The sequence below is a fragment of the Canis aureus genome, chromosome 9 (genome assembly GCF_053574225.1).
Source record: "Canis aureus isolate CA01 chromosome 9, VMU_Caureus_v.1.0, whole genome shotgun sequence".
NCBI lineage: Eukaryota > Metazoa > Chordata > Mammalia > Carnivora > Canidae > Canis > Canis aureus.
The window spans coordinates 66,128,765-66,155,123 of NC_135619.1; the positions used below are offsets into that span (position 1 = coordinate 66,128,765).

The 26,359-nt window shown below is 38.5% G+C and overlaps 1 protein-coding gene across 12 annotated transcripts in view; it reads left to right on the forward strand.

The window, feature by feature from the left end:
* UNC79 (unc-79 subunit of NALCN channel complex) overlaps window positions 1–26,359 on the forward strand; it is a 238,665-nt gene that overhangs the window by 181,435 nt on the left and 30,871 nt on the right. For all 12 annotated transcript variants that reach the window (XM_077910403.1, XM_077910396.1, XM_077910402.1 and 9 more), the window contains 7 exons: window positions 1,848–1,988; window positions 4,834–4,872; window positions 10,663–10,775; window positions 10,864–10,949; window positions 11,857–12,030; window positions 14,985–15,053; window positions 18,016–18,126. In XM_077910403.1, the coding sequence (XP_077766529.1) occupies window positions 1,848–1,988; window positions 4,834–4,872; window positions 10,663–10,775; window positions 10,864–10,949; window positions 11,857–12,030; window positions 14,985–15,053; window positions 18,016–18,126 (733 nt within the window). The remainder of the gene's footprint in view (window positions 1–1,847; window positions 1,989–4,833; window positions 4,873–10,662; window positions 10,776–10,863; window positions 10,950–11,856; window positions 12,031–14,984; window positions 15,054–18,015; window positions 18,127–26,359) is intronic.

The window sequence follows — 26,359 nt, forward strand, 5'->3', positions numbered from 1 at the left end:
CACTCAGGTTTTATTTATACCAAAGCATGCTCCCTTTTCAGTTTGGACAAATGCAAATCCTATCCACTTACTGATTATTAGAAGCTTCAGATTGGTAGGATGAGACTAAGTTTGAGATTTGATTCTTAGTCCCATCCTGCCAGCAGAATCCTTTCTCTGCACCTCAGACCGGTTATAGCACCTCGCAGTTTGGCAGCCTTTGGTATCCCCAGATTTCATACAGGATAAGGTCCAAATGCCTTTGCTTATGACAAAAGGCCCTCTAGATTTGTGGAGATATGGCCTTACCACTCTTCACCAGGAGCTCTTGCCCCAGCCCCCTCACCTTCTCCAGAGTATGCCTGAGGTGTTCTCTGTTCTGTGGCTTCATAGGTACCCTTCTCTCTGTCCTTCCTCTGCCTGGTGAGCTCCTTTTCATGCTTCAGGACCCAGCTTAAAGCACACAGCAGAATTAGTCATATATCCTCCTAGTTTCCATAGTAGTTACTATACCATTCTGTTCTACCGCTTACCATGCATTTTAATTGTTTCATTGTTCATAAATACAGGTTCTTCAACAGATTGTGAGTTCCATAGGGACTGGGACCCTTTCTTCTGACTTTTACACTCTAAGCTCCCTATACATTGCCTGGCACACAAATGCTTATTTAATGAGTATGGTGAAGAATAAGACTTGCAGGATTTCAAGTTTGGAGAGATCCCTTTGGGCTGGGGAGACTTCCTGGTATCCCAAGCGCTGGGTAGGCTTGTGATAAAGGGAGAAGAGTATGAGGTGCAAAGGGCTGGTGCCACAGTCATTTCTAAAGAAGTGACTTGCCCACCTTGGAGGGCTACCTTGGAAAGTCCACACAGGGAGCCCCTAGCTGTGTGGGGGAGGCTCTTCTTGTCTCCTCCTTGAGTACAACCTCCCCATTTTGTGTTCTCCTCCAAGTCCCAATCTTTGTGTGTGTCCCATTCCCCCCCCCCCCATTTTTTTTGTTATAGATGTGAATTCTACATTTTTTAAAAAGGCCAATTTGTCAGGGATTCCATATATAGAGTTTGTATTTAGGAAGTTTCCAGACGGAAAGTTCTCAATAGTGCTCTTCGCTCCAGTCCACTCACTATTCCCAGTAGACTTTCCCTTCACTTTGTAAAGTTGTCTGAAGGGCTTTGGCTGAGATGAATTAAATTGAACCTATACTTGAAAAAAAAATAAATTGAACCTATATTTGATAATGTAAAGAGCAGTGTTGGAAGTTAGGTTCGGGTGCCATTGTGTTTTTACGTATTACACTCAGTAGGCATGGCGAGTACATAAGACTGATCCAAGTGAGTGGTAGAGAAGAGACTGTGATCCAGACTCCCCAGGCTTTCTTGTTCTCTTGGCTTAACTACCCCATCTCTCACCCACAAATAGGACATTTTTCAATCTAAGAGCGTAGGAGGGTTTCCATTTGTGTCCAGACATTTTTCATGTTTAATTTCAACAAATGAAAAAATATCTGTTACTGACTATCCCTAGCAATAATTTTACAAGCATAAAATCCCTCAATCAGAAGCTTCAAACTGTTAGTTCAACTGGCGCTTGCTGTAAAAGGGAACAATAATTCATGTACATATAGGCCAGACACTTGTGAATTGAATGTTTTCAGTGACTTAAAGAACCTTCCTGATCTCTGCCATGTGTGCTGTTTCTGTGTTTAGGGTAAGGGTGGCATTGGAGTCAACTGTTTATTGTGAAAGTGGGACCACTGACCTCCTTTGGGGACTTTTTCAAGACTCACAAAAAATAGCTGTATATACTTTGTTATATCTTGAAACCATTGTTGACTTTCGTGTACATCATTCCTCTGTTTTCTTTGCAGATGCCATGACTGTGGGGCCATTCTTGAAGAATATGATGAGGAAACCCTTGGGCTTGCCATTGTGGTTCTCTCCACATTCATTCACTTAAGCCCAGATCTGGCAGCCCCGCTGTTGCTGGATATAATGCAATCTGTGGGAAGGTTAATATCACTTCAGTTTTGTTTGGAAAGAAGGAGCCTAATTCCATCTATATCTTGAAATAGAAACTATCAGTTCAAAAGTAAAACATTCAGTAACCTTATAGATGTTTGATAATTTGTGGGATGGATCAACCTAGACTAATTTTAAAATTGAATGGAGCAAACTTTTAAAAAAGATTTTATTTATTTGAGAGAGAGAGAAAGTAAGTGTGCATGAGCAGAGGGGAGTGGCAGAGGGAGAGGGAGAAGCAGACTCCACCCTAAACAGGGACCCAGATGCAGGGCTCAATCCCAGGACCCTGACTGAGATCATGACCCAAGCCAAAGCTAGACACTTAATGGACTAAGCCATTCAGGGCCCCTGGACCAAGCTTTTGATTGAATTTCCCAGCCGTGTTGGGTCATGAGCCACAATGTCACAGTGTCAGAATGAAGCTAGAGAAAATTACACTAAGAAAACTCCACTGTTTATTGGTGTTAGTTACTACTTGGGCTACTGTGTGGGGCATAAGTACTCAGAACTGTGCACAGTTCATAGTTAGACAGTTTACAAGGTTTAGATATTATTATTTATAAGATTTAGATAGTATTATCTCTTTATGTGTTTTAAGATGGGTTCTCTAGGCGTCCTGCAATCATGAGGCATTGTCATGGGAGGGGGAGATGGAGTATAGTTTTACACTTTTGGCTCAGAAAATAGAAGGCTGCACATATTTTGGGAACAGGGCTTCTACCTCAACTGAGGGGAGATTAAACTAAGATACTTTGAGAATCTTCACATTAGGAAGGTTCCATTTAGTGGATAGGACATTAGAAAGAGAGTGATATATATTTCATGGGTATATGTATAACTCAAATTCAGTAACAAATTGTAGTCCTAGTGTGAACAATTTATAGGAGAGGATCAGACTGAATTCCACATGAATGTCCTGAGTTTCCAGTCTTGATTAAGAGTCGTAATAAGTAGTGTGAGTGGTAAGTGCTGTAGAAGCTAAGGATGGAAACAGTTTCTTTGGGAAGATCTCCATGGAGGAGGTAGGGGAAAACAAAACAAAACAAAACAAAACAAAACAGAATTCTGCAAATTCCTGGCATTTGACAGAGGGAAAGATAATGAATTGTAATGGAGCTAAAAGTTGATCTTTTTTTTTTTTTAAGAAGAAATGCTGATTTCCAATTTAGTCAAACAGGAAAGCATTAAATGGTTAGATGGTATAACTATTCCACCTGTAATACCTAGAAATAGCCGGTGTGCAGTGATGAACAGTGGGTGATGAAGAGATAAGAAAAGAAGAATTATTTCATTTAAGTCCTTGATTTTAACCTAATCATAGCAATCAATCGTGGAATAAAAGTATCAGCTTGTAGAATTGAGAGTTTTTATTATCAATACTTTTCAGATTTCAGATTTAGAATAGATAAAATTATTGGTTAGATCTGTACCATCTCCTTAAAAGAACTGATCTAAGTTGTAGCCGCCATATAGAGGGGTTTTATTTTGTTTTTGTCTAACATCAGTGAGAATAAATAAATGTTCAAGCATTGCCCGCTGTCAGGATGAAAAGATGTGAGCTTTGAAGATAAGTAAAGGCAAAAGGCTTTGAAGAGAAGTAAAGGCAAAACAGTAGCAGATATATTTTTACCTGCTTACATATACATATATTTAAATCCCTATCTCATTTGGCTAGACTGGTAAGAGATGGGGGTGTGAGGGGGGCATTTAAAGTAGCCATCAGTAGCCTGATCACCAAACCTACCAGGAAATGGATTCAGCAATCAAATGATTCAGGACTTTCTTGCATGCCATAATTCCAGATGAGGTCATGTGGACTTATGAACACTTAAGTTTATTTGTTAGTCCCACAGGAGCTATTTCTAGGGCATTCTAAGCATATGTAATCTCAGCATTTATCACCCAAGACTTTTGTGATTGTGTAGTTTGCTCTCTACTTAGATCCCTCTTAAAATTTACTCATCCCTTTTTGCAGATAGAGCCATCAAGATTGCATTTGCTGCACCCTTAATGACTATCTATGTCATTTGCCAATGTTTATTGATTGATTGTAGTGTCATTAACCAAAGCAACTGGGAATGGTATCTCGTGTTAGTGGTTGCTGGTCCCTCCAGTCCTCTCCAAATGCCTTCCTGGCCAGGCACACTCTTGTGGTCTTAAGTAAATGAACATGAGCATTCTCCTTATTTGTTTCTTCAATGGCTTACTGATCAAGACAAGTTTTTCTAACCCCACTGATTTAGCAGGTTTAGACATTCTCTTTCTTAATACATATAGAATATTTCCATGTGGATGAGCCATATAATTATTAAAAATTACATGTTATATGTTGATTACTTGATACATTTCTCAGTATGTCATTTCAGTTCATTGACAGAGTAGTTGACAAATACCCCTATTACCTTATTTTACTGTCTTACAGAGGCTTTTGCAGTTTGTGGTTACATTTCAAAGGTGAAATACAAAGAAATGAATTTTGAGTTGAGTTCAAATATAAAGAGATGGACTGGGTCAAGTGCTATTCTGCTGACTAACTTGGCTGCAGCGGCCAGTTTGTAAATTTGGCCTGGTGATAGAGGAAACTAGCTTAACTGTATGTGTCTCCGTTGAAACACCTGATTTGATGCAGAAAGCAGATCTCAGGAACTGGGCTAGGTTGAACGCCCGGAGGCTGACCACCAAGTGGGCCCCCTGTCCCTAACCAGGGAATTTGTCAATGGTTTTCCTTGTGTCCCCATCTGAGCTGGGACCACAGTGGGTCCTGCTGCAATACTCATGCATTTCTTCCTGAAAACTGAATATATTCATATAACTCTGTTTACTTTCTCCTAGGTTGGCATCCAGCACTACTTTTTCTAATCAAGCAGAAAGGTAAGGTCCTAAAGTGGGTCCAAATGTCACTTTCTTTTTGTCCTCTGTGTATATCTGTCCTGTTTCTAAAACACCAGTGTGTGTACCTAGAAGGAATGTCTTTAGGTTCAGTTGCAGCTCCAGAGAACATTTCCGGTCATTCATTAATTCATGCGTGCATTCAGTCATTTTATTTTTAATCTTTTTATGCATTCACTCATTTTAGTCAACAAATATTTATTTTAGGGACACCTGGGTGGCTCAGCGGTTGGGCACTTGCCTTCGGCTCAGGTCATGATCCTGGGATCCGGGATTGAGCCCTGCATTGGGCTCCCTGCGAGGAGCCCGCTTCTCCCTCTGCCTATGTGTCTGCCCCTTCACTCTCTCTCTGTGTCTCTCATGAATAAATAAATAAATAAATACTTAAACAACAACAACAAAATACTTATTTTAGACCTGCTTTGTAGCAGGCAATAGGCTGAGTACATAGGTTTCAATTAGGGGCAAAAGTGACATGATTCCTGCCCTATGGGAACCTACAGTCTGTCTGGGAGGCAAACACAGATAAAATATTTGCACAAATTTGTCATTGTAAACAGTGCTTAGTGCTATGGACACAAGTATAGAGAGACTGTAAAATTCATTTATTTAGCGAGTATTTATAGAGTGACCACTAGGAACTGAGGATACTAGTTAACAAAACAGCAAGTCGTGGCTCTCCTGAGCTTATGTTCTGGCTGGGGAGGCAGACAATAAGCAAATTAACAGAAAAACTGATAATGTAATTTAATATCATTCAGAACTAAACGCTATAAAAAATAATCAGTTAAGTCCAGGAGATACAGAACAAATGGAGATGATATTCTGGGTGTAATAATGGTCACGGACAGCCTCTCTGAGAAGGTGGTTTTTGAACAAAACCTGAAAAGGGAGGAGAGAAATCTATGTGGCAATTTATAGAAAGAATGTTCCAGGCAGAAGAAACAGCAAATGCAAAGTAAGGAAAGTGCCCAGGATATTTGGGGAGCCAGAGACTAAGGCAGGCCGGAGCAGAGTGAGCAGAGTAAAAGGTAGGAGAAGAGCGGACAAGGGGAGGGCAAGGCATTCCAGGTAGGGCCCGGGAGGTCATTGTAAGGAGTTGGGCTTTTACTGAGGTAAGCAGGGAGTGAGGAGCAACATGACTTCACTTCTGTTTTGCCAAGAACCCTCGGCTTTTGTGTTGAAAGTAGGTCATGCAGGAAAACAGGTCAGGGGTAGAAGCAGGGAAGCCGGTGTGAAGACCATTTCAGTGGTAGGTGCAAGATAATAAAGACTTGGTTTAAGGTAGTGAGAAGTGGTCTCATTAAGGATACATTCAGGAAATATTTTTAAAGTTGAGCCAACAGAATTTGCTGTTGGTTGGATGTTGGGTTTGAGAGAAAGAAGGCAGGAATGATTCCCAGTTTTGTCCAGACAGCTGGGTAGATGGCTGCTGGGCCATTTACTGAGATGGGCAAGCCCAGCTGAGAGATGGCAGGTCTGATGTTGCCTGGGCATTAGGAGGAAGGGGGAAGGATAGAAGGGCTTCCCTGAAGAAGTGGTGTTTACACTAAGATCTGAAAGAAATGAGTTGGGTTTAACTATGCAAATAGCTATGGAAAAAGCATATCCCAGGTCTTGAGGTGGTAAGGACATTGTATAGGAGTAACTATAAAAAAGCCAGTGTGGCTAGAGCCCAGAGATGTGAGATTGGCTTTCCTGATTATACAGGGCCTATAAATTATATGAAATATTTTGGGTTTTTCTAGCAGCATTGGGAAGCTGCTGAAGGATTTTTAAGCAGCAAGAGGTGTGTGTGTGTAGCATGTACAAAAGTTACTTTAGCTGCAGTGGGGAGAGGGGACCAGAGGACGGCAGGAATGTGTACTGGATGGGACTTTGGACACATTGATCTCTCTGCTTTAATTTTCTCATTTATAAAAGAGAGATACTATCTATAGCCTTCTTGTGCCTCAGAGGGTACTTGCTGTGAGGTCCAAGTGATTAAGTATATGTGAAGCTTAACTGTAGCAGCTCCTGCAAACATAAGATGGTGCTATTGTTACTGTACTTCTGTAACTTTTGGTTTTAGGAATATTTGCTCTTCCTTTTCATGCTTATTTATAGAGGTTTTTTTTTTTTACTTTTTCCCCTAATATTTTATTCTAAAAATTAAATATACTGCAAAATTTGAAGAACATTATAGTGAACACTTACATACCTATCACCTAGATTCTACAGCAAACATTTTACTGCTTTATCATCTATCCATCCTTCTAGCTTTCCATCCATCCATTTTAGTTTCGGTTGCATTTCAAAGTAAATTTCAGATATTAACATACTTCATATATTCTTTGGCCAAGTTATCATTAACTAAAGTTTGACTTTGTTTTAGGCTTTTTTTCTTTTGATGCAAAATTTCCATGCTAGAGAGTTCACTTATTTTATGTGTACTGTACATTCACTGTTTTTTTGACAAATGCATACCCTGGCATGACCTAAATCCCTGTCAAGATACAGAGCATTACCGTCGCCCTCAGAAGGTTCCTTTGTGTATCTTCCTCAGCTCCACCCACATAAGCAAATGATAGCCTGATTTTTTTTCTACCATAGAACTTTATATAAGTGAAATGATACTGAAATTTGTCCATGTTGTTGCGTATTATCAATAGTTTGTTTCCTTTTTAGAGCTGAGTACTATCCCATAGTTTGTTTCTTTATTCTCCTCTTGATGGACATTTGCATTGTGTCCAGTTTGTGGCTATTATAGATAAAGCTGTTATGACCATTCTTATACAAGCCTATTTGTAAACCAAGTTTTTTTTTATTTTATTTTATTTCTGTTAGATAAATAGCTAGGAATGAAATTGTGGCATAAGAGGATAGTGTGTGTTTGATTTTGTAAGTCACTGTCAGAACTTCTCTTTAAAGTGGTTGTGCTATTTTATATTCCCACCAATAATGTATGAGACTTTGGTTGTTTGACATCCTTGTCAAAATTTGGTGGTGTTGGGTCTTTTAAATTTTAACCATTCTGATGAATATCACATGATAGTTTGCATTTCCCTGATAGAATAATGCTGTTGAGTCTTTTTTCAGTGCTCTTGAAGACCCTCTATAAATCTTTTGTGAAGTGTGTGTTCAAATCTTTCACACATTTTTAACTGGGTTGAGTTGCAGGATTTCTTTATATAGCCTGAATACCACCCTTTATTAAATATATTAAATATTTTCACCCAGTCTGAGGCTTATCTGTTCCTTTTATTAATATATATTTTGATGAGATGTTTTTAGTTTAGATGAAATCTAATGTTTAAAAATTTTGTTTAAAGATTTTATTTCTTCAAGAGAGAGAGAATGAGAGAGAGAAGACCTGAGCTTGAGGTTGTGGGGAAGGGTAGAAGGAGAGGGAGAAGCAGACTCCCCACTGAGCAGAGAGCCCACAGGGGCTCAATCCCAGGACCCTGGGATCATGACCTGAGCCCAAAGCAGATGCTTAACCAACTGAGCCACCCAGGTGCCCCATAATGTTTTAAAATTTTTAAATAATTTATGACTATTTCTTTTTTTTTCTTTTTTTTTTTTAATTTATGACTATTTCTTACTGTTGTCATTGCCCATCCTCAAATCAAGAAGATATTCTCCAGTGTTTTCTCTAAAAGTTTATATTTAGCACTTATGTGATCCATCTCAAATTAATTTTTATGTATAATGGTGTGAGGATAGGGATTGAAATTCCTTTTTATCCATGTAGAAACCCAGTTTTTGCAGCACCGTTAAAAAAAATAATAACTTTCTCTTTCTCCACTGGATCACTTTGTTTTCTCTTAAAATTAAATATAGTAAGTATTAGGGTCGATCTATTTCCAGACTCTATCCTGTTTCATTAATGCTTGAGTTGGCACCACACACTTTCTTGAATATTGTAGCTATATAATAAGTCTTGAAGTCCGAGAGTATGAATCTTCCAACTCTGCTCATTTTTGCCAAGAAAGTTGATTTGCATATTCTAGATTTACCAAATTTTCGTATACATTTTAGAATAAACTTCTCAGTTTGGGGACAAAAAGCCTGTTGGGATTGTACTGAGACTATAAATTAATTTGGTGATAACTAACAACATAAAAATACTGAATCTGTCAATTCATGAATATGGTATACTTATTTCATTCAGTCTTTTTTGTTTCTTTCAGCAGGGTTTTGTGGTTTTTAGTGTAGAGATCTTACACATCTTTTGTTAAATTTATTTCCAAGAATTTTGGGTGTTTCAATGCCAATGTAAATGGAATTTTTTAAAAAAATCATTTTCTAACTTTCTGCTGCTAGTTTATAAACATTAACATGTAATAAGCTGGGTTCACTTACTAGTTGTAGTAGATGCTTTTAAAGATTTCTTAGGATCTAAAAGCATTTGTATGTTAAAAAATGTCATTTCTGTAAATTGTGACAGTTTCTCTTCTCTTTGATTTTTATGCCTTTTATTTATTTTTTATTGTCCTATTGCAATGGCTAGAACCTCCAGTACAATAATAAAGAAGTCAGTGAGCCTCCTTGCCTTATTCTTGCATTTACAGAAAAGCCTTTAGTTTCACCATTAGCTATGTTTGCTGTAGGTGTCCATAAGGGCTCTCTACTGGATTGAGGACTTCTCTTTTGTTTCTAATTTCCTGAGAGTATGTATCATGAACAGATATTAATTAAATTTGTCAGATGAGTTTTCTATATCTGTTGAAATAACTGTATGGTTTTTGCCCTTTATTATTTAATATATTCAATTCCATTGATGAAATTTTGAATATTAAGTAAGTCCTTCATACATTTCTGGGATAAACTATTTGGTAATGAACCATCATCCTTTTTATCTGTAGTTGGATTCAATGTCCATAAGGACTACTGATTTGTATTGTTTTGTTTTCATTTCTTTTTTGTTCCTTCTTGCTTTGGTTTTATTTGTTTTTTTTTGTAATGATTTTATCTGATGTTAGTTTTAGGGCTATGCTAGCCTCATAAAATAGGGTGGGAAGAGTTTCCTACTTCCCTAATTTTTGAAAGAGTTTCTGTGAGTTTGGTGTCATTGCTGCATGACCTACAAGTTTGAATCAGCATTTCAGGGTAGACACAGCATAATTACACGGTTTAGGTAAGAAGGACTTTCTGCCACTTACCTATTTGGGTGCTTTGATTTCTACTTTCTTCCTCTGTTAATTTACCCCCTAATCACCTCTGGGAATGTCCTTCCTGATACTTAGGCCTCAGGAGTGCATAATCATCTCTTGGCTCCCTTTTTTGATGGGTAGAGGTGGTGTGCAATGTAAGGGGAATTGCACAGATCAAGAAAAGTTCTCCTATCTCTCAATAGCTATGAACATCTCTCTGCCTGCATTTCCTCTCAGATCAGCTTTCCATGAGCTAATGACACTATCTAGGAGTATCTTGCTAATAATTTCATCATGGTTTTCATCCTGAACTCTGCCATGTTCTGGACTTGAAGCCTTTGTAGGCTACCTTTTCTTTCTGGGCCTCAGAAGCCTCAGCTGTATGTACTTTGGGGTGGCTGGAATTAGTTAGACTGGAACCACTCTGACATTTCCTGGTTCTCTCTTTCTAGAAACTTATTGTTAACAGGGATTCTGTGGAACTACAGTATTTCATCTTACTAATGCAAATGACAGTGAGGTCTTCTGTAAGAGAATTGATGTGTAAATACTCTAAATAAGGAGGTACAGAAATATGTAAATTCATGCTGGGTGCTCCCTGAGTCCCTGTCTTTTCTCTCTCCCTATTCAACCCCAGCATGATGGTTCCTGGCAACGCTGCAGGGGTGGCCAAGCAGTTCCTCCGCTGCATCTTCCATCAGCTGGCACCCAATGGCATCTTCCCGCAGCTGTTCCAGAGCACTATCAAAGGTAATTCCTCCACAGGGAATCCAGACACCACAAATGTGCCCAGTCGCTGAAACCTGAGCACTACTAAATCTGATTGTTGACTTTCCAGATGGGACTTTTTTACGGACCTTAGCCACATCTCTGATGGACTTCAATGAACTGAGCTCTATTGCTGCTCTCAGTCAGCTCTTGGAGGTAGGCCTAACTTGATGACCCACCCCTCCCGAAATCGTGCCTAAGAAATTAATTCAGTCCTTTAATTTAAAAGTTAAATTTGAGTTAAATATTAAAATGTCAAGTTAATCTTAAATAACTTAAAGGGTTAAAGTTAATTAAAAATAAAAATTGCCAATGCATAGAAGAGTTTCAGCTGGACATTGCTGTTTTGTGTGGATTTACTCTCTATTTAAAGTTTCTAGACACCCTCAACTCAGGAGTGGGTGGGCAGCTGTAAAGCACACTCATCCCCATACAACATTCAGGCCTTCAGAATGTGCAGTGGGTAGAGCAGTGTACAGTGTATCAAGAGACTTGGATTCAAGTCTCAGCTTCCCTGCTTCTTTGTTGCATCATGAGGTTTGGATTCAAATCCTATTTCTTTGCTCAGTCATAGGACTTGAAGTCAATTCTCACCTCCATTGCTTGTTCACTGTATCACAATGCTTGGGTTCATGTGTCCAGTCCTCTGCTTATTATGATTAGCTTTCTCAGTTAGCTTGGAGGGTTGGCAGATGACCCTAGAGACTTTGCTGCTTCTGTAGTTATTATGCTCAGGCTTTGGCCAGCAGAGTTTCCAGCAGGAATCATTTATTGTATCTTCTTAGCACCCTAACTGCAAATCCTTAAAAGATGTTTCTTATTTCTCACTCACATTTCATCTTCTCTCACTGAATTAAAGTCAACAGTTTTCCCCAAGTTTCTATGAATTTGTCATTTCTTCTCTGTGTTCCTCCTGCCTATTACAATGAATAGCCCATATAGTAGGCACACAACACGTGTTTAAGCCGTGCATATATGATTTTTAGAGCTGATCTTTGACAAATAGCTGTCTGAATCCCCACATTGTTTCAGCAGTTGATTGCCTATGCTTTTGTGTTTTTAGGGTCTAAATAACAAAAAGAATTTACCAGCAGGGGGTGCTATGATACGCTGTTTGGAAAACATTGCTACCTTCATGGAAGCTTTGCCCATGGATTCTCCTAGCAGCCTCTGGACCACAATCAGCAACCAGTTTCAGACATTTTTTGCCAAGCTGCCTTGTGTTTTGCCTCTGAAGGTAAGCTGAGTCCAGGATTTCATTTTCAATTATGATCTTAGAGTTTGCCATCTGCTTATAGAGATTTAATGTTTCATAAAGTGCTATACAGAATCTCTGTTAGCCACCAAATGCAGACTGTGATGTAGATTGTGCTCTCCAAATGTACAAGCTTACAGCAATCTGCCATAGGCATTTTGACATAGTCATTTCATGTTTCCAGTTGATTTTTAGACATCTAAGATATTAGTAGATTATGTTCATATACAAATTTTTCTCAAGAGATGAGTGGAACTACAGTATAAGTAAATAAGTAAGTGTGTAAGTAAATATATATATAGTTTTACCTAAAAGGAGACTGGACATACAATGTAAAGCTAAGTTTCAGAGAACTATCTAAAGAGAAATGATTGATTGTGTTTGTGAATGAAGTACTTGCAGGACCAAGATGATATTATATTTCTGTTTGGCTACTTTACCATCCCCCCACACACCCCCCACTCCCGTAGCCACCATACCCTCCTCCAAGAATACACACAAATTACCTAGCTATGAATCTGATAACCTAAGGATCATTTTCAACATGAGCCCATTAAGTGTAGAAGCAGAACTCTAAACTGTACAAGCTGGGAGAGACTTATAAAAACCATCCCTTTGATGGTGGCAGTGTGAGCATTAGAACTCAAGTCTCTTGACTCCTGTCCAGTGTCCTCTTCAATAACTGATGCCTAGAGTCCTTCTAAAGCAGGGGTGAATTGAAGGCATTCAATCTCCTAGTAGGGAGAAAGGAGGTGGGTGGTCGTGGCCATTTCTAGGTCCCTGAACCTTATTTGTTCTATAAGCTTTTTGTGCTTTATACATACCACAGAAATATTTAACTCACAATAAAATAAATCACTTGTTGATCTGACCAGTGAAGTTACATGTTGGCAGTACCATTTCTGAAACAAGTATCACTTGTATGGAAAGTGTTTTATAAAGACAAACCAACCCTGACAATGCCTTTTTCCAAATTAGTAGATTTGGAATATATAGCCCCAAAATAGGGTCTGTAAGGATAATTCAGAGGCCTATAGCTGTGTGCTGTGTGCTGTTTTCTCTGATTTTAAAAGTTAGTATGAGAAGTGGGAATACTGAGATCTTGACCATCTCTCACAGCCCATGATCCTGTCTGCTCACAAATCTGGAGTTGCTGAATAAATCTAAGCAAAGAGAGTTAGCATTGTACTTTGAGACCATGTGTGCATATAGATACTGTAAATGCACATGTAGGAAGTCAAGTGATGCATTTTAACATGGTCCCATAGAATCTCTCCAGGACCAAGAGCCATATAGGGCTAGTCCTTGCTTAAGGTCACAGAATTGAAGAGAAGGGATGGGTCAGGCATGGCAAATGCAGATGCCTGTAAGTTGATGCTATAATAAAAATATTTAACTTCATCCCTGACCAGTTGGAACTATTGCCACCTGCAAACAACTGGTAAGCCTAATTTGTGACGGTCAACCCTGCCCATAGGGACCCTGACTGCAAGGGTATTGAGTGGAGTAAGATAAGATAATACAGAGAACTGAGACCCTTGAGAAATGGAAAGCACCAGTCCCTCTAACAAGTCCAGCTGCTGCAGCATACCAGCCAGTTGTCACATGGGAATGCCGGCCTACTGTTGTTGGTCTTCCCATGGTTTTGAAGAGGATATTTCCTGATTTTTAAAACACCATGGTGACCTGATGAACAGCTAGTCTTCAGCTTCTGGTTTAAAGTAATGTAAATGTCACATGAACTCCGGTTGGTATTTAGCAAAGTAAACCAATAATATTGGAACTAGGCCAATAGTTCCCTTAGAAGGGACCAGTAAAACACTTTCAGAATTTATGTAAAAACTCTCCCTCTAGATCAGATCTGGGTACTGCCTTTGATCATATTCTGTTTTGTTTTTAATATCTGGGGAAAATATTAAGCTGTTAAAAAGCCTTCTGTAGTTTGATCTTATCAGTTCAGAGAAGTGGTTCTCAATCTTCAGGGTGTATCAGTGTTCCTGCAGGGCTTGCTAAAAAGCAGATATCCTGGGCCTTATTCTAAGAGTTTCTGATTCACTGGCACTGGGGGGGGGGGGGGGAGTACAGCCTGAGGATTTACATTCTGACAAATTTCTAAGTAATTCAAAGTGCTGCTGGTTCAGGGGGTTATACTTGGGGAACCACTGGCTTAGTTTGTTCCCTTCTACTAAAGGTTAGTATGGTATACAGCTGCAGGGATTGTAACCTACTAATGTGATATGTTTACAATGTGAAATAATATTGCTTATTTTTGTTGTAACACCCCGCCCCCAAGTAAACTCAATTTAAAAAGTACATTTGATGTGGAATCTTGCCAAAATACAACTCTAATAGATTTGGGAAGCATAGTTTTTTTCTTGTAGAAATTTTCCTGCTTTTTTGCAGGTTTTTATCATGTCTTTTAGTAGCAGAGGAAGGGCAGATGAAACTGGTTCTTATTTGGATTAATAAGCCTAATGGTTTCAAATACATCTGAGTAGTTTTTTTTTCCCCAATATGACCCTTGACAAATTAGTCTATCTCTTTAGAGTTGGACACATTTGATATCTACCTACCCATCTATCAGTCTGTCCATTCATCCATCCATCCATCCATCCATCATCCATCCATCCATCTGTTCAATTCTTTATCCAACTCACTCTCTGATTTACTTTTAAAAATATATCTTTGAGAAATAGTTTAGGAGCTATGCTTAATTATTTAGCTGTTTAATATTATTTAATTAATGGTTTGATTAAGTTTTTTAAACCTGAGAATGATTTTTTTTTCAACATGAATATATGGCATAGAAAACTGTAAGGAGGCAGCAGCATTTGAGATTTTTTCCCCCTAAAATAAATGCTTATAAAAAAATACATGAAGCAAAAGATATATTAAAGAAGGGTACTGACTTTTACTTTTTTCATATTTGTTCACAGTGTTCTTTAGATTCCAGTTTGAGAATTATGATTTGCCTCTTGAAGATACCCTCTACCAATGCCACAAGGGTATGTATTATATGTTTCAGTAAAACAGCCCACTGGTTATTCAATTATTTTTTAACCTAAAAAGACAGGTATATTAATAATTTTGAAGTAGTTATTGCATACTGAATGTTTCACTTTCAAACATGGTGAAAGTGTCTAGTATAAAGAGTTCTAGTATGTCACAATATCATTTTTTATAATTGGCCCTCTTAGTTCTGGGCTATGGCCAACAGTCTGCCCTCCACACTGTGATCTAGGTGATCCTTCCAAACACAGATCTTACTGCCTTGATTCCTTGCTTAAACATCTTTGATCCCATCTCATTTCTTTTAGGATAGTGTCCAAATTTCTTAATGTGGCATTCAAGAAGGGACTTCATTAATTTGCCAGCCTACCTTTCTAATTTCAGCTTCAGCTCCTTGTCCCATCCCCCATGCCTCCTGCCTACTTTCAGAACCATCATCATTATCATCAAAACAACAACCACTGTTTGTTGAGCACTTACCATATGGCAGGCATCATGCTAACTCTTTTATGTTTATAATCTTATTTAATTTCATACTTCCTTGCCTTGGCTTCAGCCATTTCCTCTGCCTGAAATGCTTTATTCTCTCGCTGATGAGGTGAACTCCTTCTCATTCTTCAAGATGAGAATCTGAATCCCATTTAAATTAAAAAAGTGAATTGGAATTCTCTGTAGCAACTTTCTCCCATATCAGATCCCACAGTACTTGATAGAGCTCTCTATGCCAACACTTACATTGTATGAAAGTCTCCCCAGTGAGACTGTGAGCTTCATGAAGTCCACACTGTGTCTCCTTCACTGTGTATTCCTGGGCTGCATTATATACAATGTTTCTGGGCTGAATTATATAGAATGATGCAGTAGTTTGCATAGCAATGGCTATAACTACTAGTTAATATACCAAGAAGCCACATCCCCTGTAACTTTATACCTTGACTGTGCTTTCATAAACTAGTAGTTTGTGCAGGAAAAGTTGCAAAGAGATCATTTGGTCTAATCTGATCATTTATAGATAAAGAAACAGGCTCAAAGAGAGGAATTGGATTGGCCAAGGTTATATAGCTGGTTAGTAGAAGGTTTGAGACTTGAACCTAGATCCTTTGATTCCAAGTTCCTTGATTTTTCTGGTATACTCTACCGGCCCATCACTAGCTGCTTTGCTGGATTAAAAAAAACAAGGTTTCTTATTTAGGTTTGAATTCAGATTTTTTTCTTTTCTTTTTTTTTTTTTTGGTGAATAAAGATGCGTTATATATCAACTGGAGATATAGTCCTGTTGCCGTTCATCTATTATCCGTATTTCAGGGCAACAACATTTATACAGAGCAAAGAATACTGAATCAACAGTACTATTCTGAAGGGTTCCTCTAAGATTTTCTATATGGAAAGTGCTATACGGGTTTCTGTAGGGAATATAAACAAATAAAGGGCATAATTCCTATCCTCCGGCATGACTAACATGTAACAAATACATTTTTATATCAATAAGGAAAAAGGATCTAAAAAATTCTCGTATCCTTTGATTTAGTTATTCCTTTTCTGGGAATCTCTTCTAAATGAGAAAAATGAAAATGTAAATTTCACACAAAACATGTTTATTGGAATGTTATTTATAATAAAATAATAATTAAATAAAACTTTTATAATCCAGACCACTAGGACTATGGAGGTTGAGAAGTAGTGGAAATCATGGCATGAAAATCTTTTGGAGCCCCGTTAAAATTCTGTCTTCCCTAAAGAGCAGTTCTACCTCTGGAAAATTGCCCTGGAATTTGGATTTGAATTCCATTCAATAGCTGTATGGCCTTAGGCGAGCTGCTTGCCTACTTAAGCCTCAGCTGCAGAATAGGGACACCAGAGTTCCAGAGTTCTGATGCAGATCACGACTAACAGTGACGGAGGGCTCACTGCTGCCAACCTACATTACCTCCCCAATTTCTGACAGCAACACTAATGAGGTGGAGACCACGATTATCCTTATTTTACAGAGGAGAGAACTAAGTCCAGAACTAAATCACTTATTCCAGGTCACAGAGAGCTGGAGTTTGAAAATAATTGTGTGAGATTCTATACTTTGTGTCATTAACTATTATAACATACTGTCCCTCTGGGATTGTCATAAGAAATTTGAGCAATATAAATTATGTAAAAGCACCTAACTGCCTGATACTTAGTAGGTTCTCAATAAATGTTTCTAAATGACTTTAGAGAGCAGATGGATCTTAAACTGACCCTTTATGGGTGGGATTCAGATGGAGACACCAAAACTGTGCCTTCCTGATAAACACTGGCAAGAAGCTGGGTCGTGATGAGTTTTATCTAAGCTAATAGTGCTTTGTACTTACATGCACGGTGCTTTGTGCTACTTAACCAAGATGACAGATTTCAAAGGAGCTGGAGGGGTGAGCCCATAGATGCCTACAGATTCTGAGATATAGAATGGAAAATCATAATACAAACCTCACAGAGTCTTGGTTGCTGGGGTGGACATGAAGACAGTGTTGGAGTTGATAAGGTTTATAAATGATGCCACCTGGGAAAATGGATTTCCTTTTCTAACAATAAAATGATTAAATCATACTCTTTCAGGCATTGATTGAAGGTACAGTTCTGTTCTTGTTACATCAACAGAGTGGCTCCAGTAGCCACCTGGCTACAGATTTTAAATAAAGGAACAATCCCATTAGTTAAAGTATCAGAAGACTTTAATACTTTTTTTTTAATTATTTATTTATGATAGTCACAGAGAGAGAGAGAGAGAGGCAGAGACACAGGCAGAGGGAGAAGCAGGCTCCATGCACCGAGAGCCCGATGTGGGATTCGATCCCGGGTCTCCAGGATCGCACCCTGGGCCAAAGGCAGGCGCTAACCTGCTGCGCCACCCAGGGATCCCCCCCCCTTTTTTTTTTAAATGAAAGAATCCGCAGTTGATTTTCTTTGGCCCCAATCTCATTGCAGAGTCTGCTGGAGCCATTTTCAAAACTGCTCAGCTTTGTAATTCAGAATGCCGTCTTCACTCTGGCCTACCTAGTGGAGGTGTGTGGTCTGTGTTACCGAGCTTTCACAAAGGTAAGCCCGCCTACGTGTTTGTTCTCTGGGAAACTGAAAACTGGCAGGGACATTCTTTCTAACCAGTGTCAATGCTTGTTACATTAATTGCTTCAATATAGTTAAACATGAGCAATTCTACTGAAGTCTAATAATTACCCCTGGAAGGAAACATCTTGTGCCAATATATACAAACTGTATCTTAAATATACACATTTGGAGAAATGAGGGTTCTGTGGTTTAGAAGAGAAGAGATAACTGTAAATGAAATGAGCCAGTGGCCTTAATGACCTCTTATGGTCCCTTTCAATTTCACCATCCCATGTTTAGTGGGCAAGCCATCACAGTATGTCATTGCTATACCCAAAGTAGAAAAAGTATCAGCTTGTCATTTGTAAAATCCTGTGGAGTGCTCCTTAATTCTCATCACTTGTCTGTCTCCCCACTTCTGGATTCTTAGCCTCTGAGATTATAATCTCATCTTTTGTCATCTTGCCCTTTATAATGGTTTCTGTATTGCATCATCTTTAGTCTCCCCTGGCCTGCTACAGAGGAAGTGGAAAAGTACTGCTTACCCAGTGCACCCAGTAGCTTCGGTGAAACTGGGAGACCCTCCCAACGGAGAGGCAGGGCCCACGGGGAGCGTCTCTGTCCTTAAGAACAATGTGCAGTGTTACTCTTCCAATTTCCAAATGTTCCAAGTTTATTTTCAGTGGCGTCTCTGTTTCTGTTGTTCTCTCTTGAACCTTCAGAATATTCCTTTATTCATATTGTCCACTTCTAAAAGCCTTTTGTTTTCCCCATTAAGAAAATAATTTTTTTTTTTAATTTATTTATTCAGAGAGAGAGAGAGACTGAGAGGCAGAGACACAGGCAGAGGGAGAAGCGGGCTCCATGCAGGGAGCCCGACGCGGGACTCAATCCTGGGTCTCCAGGATCAGACCCCGGGCTGCAGGCGGCGCTAAACCGCTGCGCCACCGGGGGTGCCCAGAAAATAATTTTATATCAAGGCTTTCACTCTATTTAAAACACCCTCGTCTTTTTTTCTTACCGTCTTCCATCCATTCTGCCATGTTAAGTGTCCCATGATAATCTTCTATTTAGTCTTTATGATTACAAACTGTTACTTTGCCTGGAACAATATGTTTTCTCACTATCCAAATAATCAGCATTTTTTTCTTCTTTCAAATCTTTCCTGAAAAATAAATTCTTCCCTTTTTTTTGGTCAGTTAAAACAATAGATCTGTAGGACACAGTACCAGATACAATGTAAAGACATACAAATACAAAGAAAACAAATCATTTTATTTATTAATTTTCTTGATGATTGGTTTGTTTAAATGATACATTTTTTTAGGGTAAGGGCCATAATGATGAATTTGTGCTTTCTGTGCTGTGTACTGCAGAGATTGATTACAGAGGACCTTCACTATTTTGAAGTCAAGATATTCTTAGGTTTGAACATTCATTATATATTACATGCTTTCCAAACCAGTCATCACTCTAGTGGCCTCCTGCTTCCTGTTGTCATCTGCCCATTCCCAGGTGTTGAACTTGAAATGTTTCTTGTAGAAAGCTTCAGTTTTAGGGGGTTCCCACCTTCCTTATCAATAATAGGAAGCTATTGGAAACAGCTTAAGAAAGAATAGTGTCTAAGTGAGCCTTCTCCCTTATTCAATCAAGAGAAAAGGCATGGAAAGGCAGGGGCTTTGGAGACTTCTCTTTTTGGCAATCTGGGAGTCTAGATAATTGAAAACTGTCCCACTTAGCATGATAGAAATGCTAGATAAAATATAATGAATGTGATTTTAAATGTGTAGGTAATTTTTTAAGAATGAAAAGGGCAAAATTGTGGAGGAGATTGAGAACCAGAGTGGTAAGCATATAAGGTGAGTGCAGTCACTGTCGTCATACAACATTATTAAAATATTATGGACTATATTCTCAATGTAGTACTTTTCATCTCTGTGAATTATCAATTTCATAACTAGGATTTTGCATCTTTCAATTTCCTTTATCTATTCCTTGTGTCCCCTCACCCTTCTCCCCTTCTCCCCTCTGGCAACCACCAGTTTGTTCTCTCTATTTAAGAGTCTGTTTTTTTATTGTTTTGTTTTTCAGACTCCCCATATAAGTGAAATTATGTGGTACTTTCTTTCTCTGTCTGACTTATTTCACTTAGCTTAATACCCTCTAGGTCTGTCTGTATTGTCTCAAATGGCAAGATTTCATTCTTTTTCATGGCTGAGTAATATTCCAGCAGATGCACATGTATGGCATGTGTGCACACACACATACTACATCTTCTTTATCCACTTATCTATCAGTAGACACTTGGATTACTCCATATCTTGCCTAGTATAGATAATACTTCAGTAAACATAAAGGTACATATGTCTTTTTGAATTAGTGTTTTTGTTTTCTTTGGTAAATACCCAGTAGTGGAATTACTGGATCATATGATATTTCTATTTTTAGGGATGCCTGGGTGGCTCAGTGGTTGAGTATCTGCCTTCGGCTCAGGTCATGATCCCGAGGTCCTGGGATCAAGTCCCACATCAGGCTCCCCTTGGGGAGCCTGCTTCTCCCTCTGCCTATGTCTCTGCCTCTGTCTCTGTGTCTCTCATGAATAAATAAATAAAATCTTTAAAAAATTAAATTAAATTAAAATATAAAACACATGTAAAGACATTGTGGTATGAAGGAAAAAGAGTTTAAAAATATACCAGGCAAATACTAATTAAAAGAAAGTTGAAATCAGTAAACAGAATTTAAGTTAAAAAGTATTATTATAGGGCAGCCCGGGTGGCTCAGCAGTTTAGTGCTGCCTTCAGCCCAGGGCCAGATCCTGGAGACCCAGGATCGAGTCCCATGTCAGGTTCCCTGCATGGAGCCTGCTTCTCCCTTTGCCTCTCTCTCTCTCTTTCTCTCTCTCTCTCTGTCTCTCATGAATAAATAAATAAAATCTTTAAAAAAAAGTATTATAAAGAAGGTTACCCTCTGTTGATAAAAGGAACAATTCACTTGGAAAATGTGACAATTCTAAAACTTGTAGAGTTAATAATACAGCCTCATATAAACCAAAAATGAATAGAATTACAAAGAGAAGTTGCCAAATTCATACTCCTAATGGGAGATTTTGACACATCTCTTTCAGTAATTGATAGGTCAAGTAGATAAAAAATGAATAAAACTTACTAGTTTTGAACAATAAATGAGCAGATTGAATCCAATAGACATATAAAGAATCTAAAATCCACCAGTTTGAGAATATATTTAAGAAAAAGCATATACATAACACTTATAAATGTAGACCAGGTAATGGGCCACAAGTAAAGTCTTTTATTTTATTTTATCTTATTTTATTTTTAAGTAGGTTCCAAGCCCAGTGTGGAGCCCAGTATGGGACTTGAACTCAAGACCTGAGCTGAGATCAAGTGTCAGATGCTTGACTGACTGAGCCACCCAGGAATCCCAGGCCACAAATAAAGTCTTAACACATACACTGGGGAATACTCATTTCAGAGAGATCAAGTTCTTTAATCACAATGCAGTTAAATTATAAATCAATAACAAAATCATAACCACATAATAGGTGTTCAAGGGTGACCTAAAGAAAGGCTCCACATTAAAGAGGACACCACTCACATCTTAGACATACTACATTTTATGTGAGTATTGAGGCAGGTGTAGAGATTTGGGGCCTCCTGGTTAAATCCTAGAGCAGCTGGGATAGGCACCCCCTACATGAAGTCACACCAGCTCAGTGGCCCTTAAACACACGAACAGCATATATGCACACATTCCTGGCACACATGTGCAGGCGGCTGTGCCCTGTCTTAGCTACCACCTAGGGGCCTGAGATTCTTCTCTTGACAGTCCCCTCTGCTCAGATGTCTAAATCCTGACTCCCTGCCAGATTCTGACCCTGACCCAGTCACTTTGCAGGAATGGGGTGTGTGTAGAATGTATTCCTGTGTAGTGCTGAGGATATATGTGAGTGGGCAACAGGGCATGTGCACAAACACATCCAGGGTTAATGTGCACAGGTTTGCAGCTATGTGTTTTTTTTTTTAATTTTTTATTTATTTATGACAGTCACACACAGAGAGAGAGAGAGAGAGAGAGAGAGAGAGAGAGAGGCAGAGACACAGGCAGAGGGAGAAGCAGGCTCCATACACCGGGAGCCCGATGTGGGATTCGATCCCGGGTCTCCAGATCGCGTCCTGGGCCAAAGGCAGGCGCCAAACCGCTGCGCCACCCAGGGATCCCTGCAGCTATGTGTTAATGTGATGTATGTTTGTGTTGTGTGTGTGTCCTTTTTCAAATTTATACAAAAGTACTGAATGGATTAATGGTGTCTAGGACCTGATATAGTTGGAAATTTGAAATATGCTTTTAAATGATTCATCAAAGGAGATAAGAGAATTTAGAAAAATATTTAGAACTACACAAATATGAAAATACTACATTCTAAAATTTAAGATATATAGCCACAGAGCTATTTAGAGGAAAATGTATGGTTTTAAATACTTCTGTTGGAAAAAAAAGAGAAATGAAATGAGCTAACAAGTCAGGGTGAAATAAATGTAATAAAGTAACCATCAGAGGATTTAAAGGAAGGAAATAATAAAGATAAGAGCAGGAATTAATGAAATGGAAAACATAGCCACAGTGGAGGATCATTACAACCAGAAGAAGGCTCTTGGGTTAGACTAATAAAAGACAAAACTTTAGCATGACTGATCAAGAGAAGCAGAGAAAAAAGGCACAGATAAAGAGTATCAGTGGTGAAAAAGGGAATGTAACTGCAGACATAATAGAGATTTTGAAACAACTCTATGCTAGTGAATTTGAAATCTTGCACAATAGGGACAGTTTTCTAGAAAAATGTAACGTATGACAACCAGGAAAAAAAGATGACTAGACCTAAAGGATTAAAAAAATGGAATCCATAATTAAAAACTGTTCAGTTATAAAGATAAGTTCTATTAAACAGTGAAGGAACAGATTGAGCTCGACTTTGTGCAAACTAATACAAAGAATCTAAAGAAGGGAATGCTTCCAACATCTTTTATGAACGCAGTAGCATCTTGTTATCAACCAGACAAGGGCAGTGGGAAAAGGAAAAATCACAGGCCAATTCTACTTCAAAGGTATAAAAATTCTGAATGAATAATAGCAAATTAATGTGTTAAAAATAAAGCCTTGGGGCACCTGGTGGCTCAGTCACTTAAGTGTCTGCCTTTGGCGCAGGTCATCATCTCAGGGTCCTGGGATCAGGCCCCGCATTGGGCTCCCTGCTGAGTGGGGAGTCTGCTTATCCCTCTCCCTCTGCCTCTCTCTCTGCATGTGTCCCCCACTCCTCTCACATACATACATACATACATACATACATACATACATAAAACCTTAAAAAAAAAATAAAGCCTTATGGCCCAGTGAGGATTTTCTTGAAATCTAAGAATGGTTTAAATATTAGAACATTGATTTATGTCATCATGTTAGCGGGTTAAAGGTGAAAAATTTGTATCATACGGCAGATAAAAGAGAAGCATTCTATCCCATTTGGGATGACTTTTGTTAAACTAGGAAAAGATGGGAACTTCCTTAACTTATTATGGTGCCTACCAGAAATCTCTAGGAAACATTATACTTAATGGTGAAATGCCAACGGAGTCCCTTAAAAATAGTAATAAGTAAGGCAAGAATGCCCATTATCACTGTTCTATTCATTATGATCCAGGAGCGCCTACTCAGTTCAGTAAGATAGGAAAAACACCATCAAAGGTATAAGGATTGGAAAGGAAAAATAAAACTCTCACTTTCGATAGATGATGTGATTACAGAGGAACCAAAGAAAATCTACTTGTAGACACTTCTTTATAACTTTTGTGAGAGAGCTCGGCAAGGATGCTCACTACAAATGAATACTCATCCACCTTTAATATTCAGCTACGAATTATTATAAAGTGTACTTTAAAAATGTCACCTATAGTGTCAACAAAGAATAAATCTAACAAAAATGTGCAAGAACTTTATGGAGATAAGCAGAAAGTCTTATTTGACAATGTTAAATAAATGGAGACAGTTCTCATGTTTGTGGATGAGAACCCAGCATAATAAGGACAGCTAATTCTCACCAAATAACCTATAAATTTAGTATAATTTTAATAAAAATTTTACACTTCTCTCCTGATAATAATAGGCTAGATCATTTGTACCTATCTTTCCACTTAAAAAGTGAAAAAAGAAGTGAACAAAATAATTTCTGAACATTTAAGTGCATCAAAATGCCAACCCAGGTATAGATGAATCACCAGGCTAAGATCTGGGAGACCACAGAAGTGCAGAGATGTGATTGAGAGGTTGAGCTGCAATTCTGAAAGATCCAGGAGGTGAACAGAGTTAATGCAGGACCTACCAGGAGCAGGGACTCAGTCTGATACTGTACCCCTGCCAGCCCGCCCCACCCTGTTTGTCAGGACCACAAAGTGAAGATAATCCAGAGGTAAAATTGCCCTCACATGGATCAAGCTCAATTTCAGACCCTTCAGTGGCCCAAGATAAGATATTACAAGGCTTGTGTGTTTAACCCTGGACCAGACTAGTGCCTTCAGGGACCTGGTGAAAATCGAACAGAGAGCTTTTTGGATGAAGAGAACATTTCAAGCCTCAAATAATTTCTAGAAATATATTTTTTTTAAAGATTTTACATTTATTTATTTATTCATGAGAGACACACAGAGAGAGAGAGAGAGAGAGAGTCAGAGACACAGGCAGAGGGAGAATCAGGCTCCCTGCAGGGAGCCTGACGTGGGACTTGATCCTGGCTCTCCAGGATCATGCCCTGGGCCGAAGGCAAACACTAAACCCCTGAGCCACCCGGGGATCCCCTAGAAATAATTTTTTAAGAAAGCATTCAGCATGCAAAGATAATCAGACATTCAAGGAGGCAGTATACCATGAATAAAAATAAAGAGAAAGAAAATGGATGCAGATCCATAGGGTCTCCATTTACTTGGTTATGATCAGGGAAGGACACACATTCTAAGCTACTTGTGATGTGCTGCTGCTCTTTGACCTGGGCATTCAGTCGATACAAATCCATTTTATCTGCACATTTATGTTTTATGTACGTTTCTTCATGTGTATTGTAGTTGGCGATAAAAAAAACTTTGAAAATGATCTCATGTTCTATTAATGGGAGAACAGATCAATGAACTTTGGCATGTTCATATAATAAAATGTTATTAAGCCGTTTAGTTGAAAGAACTAGAGCTACATGTATCAATAGGGACTAATTTTAAAAAATATAATGTAGTGAGAAATGAAAAGTTGCAGAAAGAGATGCACAGAATGGTACTGTTATAGAAAGTTAAAAAGACACGCAAAAATAATATTATGCCTTGTGACGAAGGCATGTATATATAGTAAAAATATACACGAAATAATAAGAACCAGATTCCAAATAGTGGCAACCTCTAGGAAGGGAGAAAGAAAAGAGAGCACCATATGCCTCAACTGTTTCTGTGATTTTTTTTTTTTTTTTTTTTTTTTTTTGAGAGAGAACGAGCACATGTGCAGGAGTTGAGGGGGAGGACAGAGGAAGGAGAGAATTTTAAACAGGCTTCACACCCAGCATGGGGCTCAATCTCACCACCCTGAGATCCTGACCTGAGCAGAAACCAAGAATCAGACACTTAACCAACTGAGCCACCCAGATGCCCCTCTGATCTTTTATTTATTGTGAAAAATATTAAGTAAAGCAAAATGTTATGATTTGACACTTTGGGTGGTAGTGCACAGTATATTCCATCTCTAGTTTTCTGCCTGCTTAAGCGCCCATTTGAAAAGTAAGTTCTTTAGAGAGGATGTGAGACAGCTGTTTCTCTCAAATCATTTTCTTTTGGAAAAAAATGCCCTTCGATTTGTTTAATTTCTGCATTTCTTGGAACTTACCATTTCCTGTAAATAAGGACCAAATCTATTGGTTTCGGCATTTAAGAGATATCCTGTCTTTTTCTTATCTGTGAATTATGTTTTCTCAGTCCTTCAGTAAACTCATTACACACAAAAAAATGCCTTTTAAATTATTTCTTTTTAGTTTTAATTTTACTTCTTAAGGACCGTTCATTATGCATTTTCAAATACTGTGTTTCATTTCCAGTCTATGGAACTTTTGGAAGTTCTTTTGACATAGATCTATTCTAACCAAGTTTTTAGACATAGCTTAAAACTTCTCTTTTGTTCT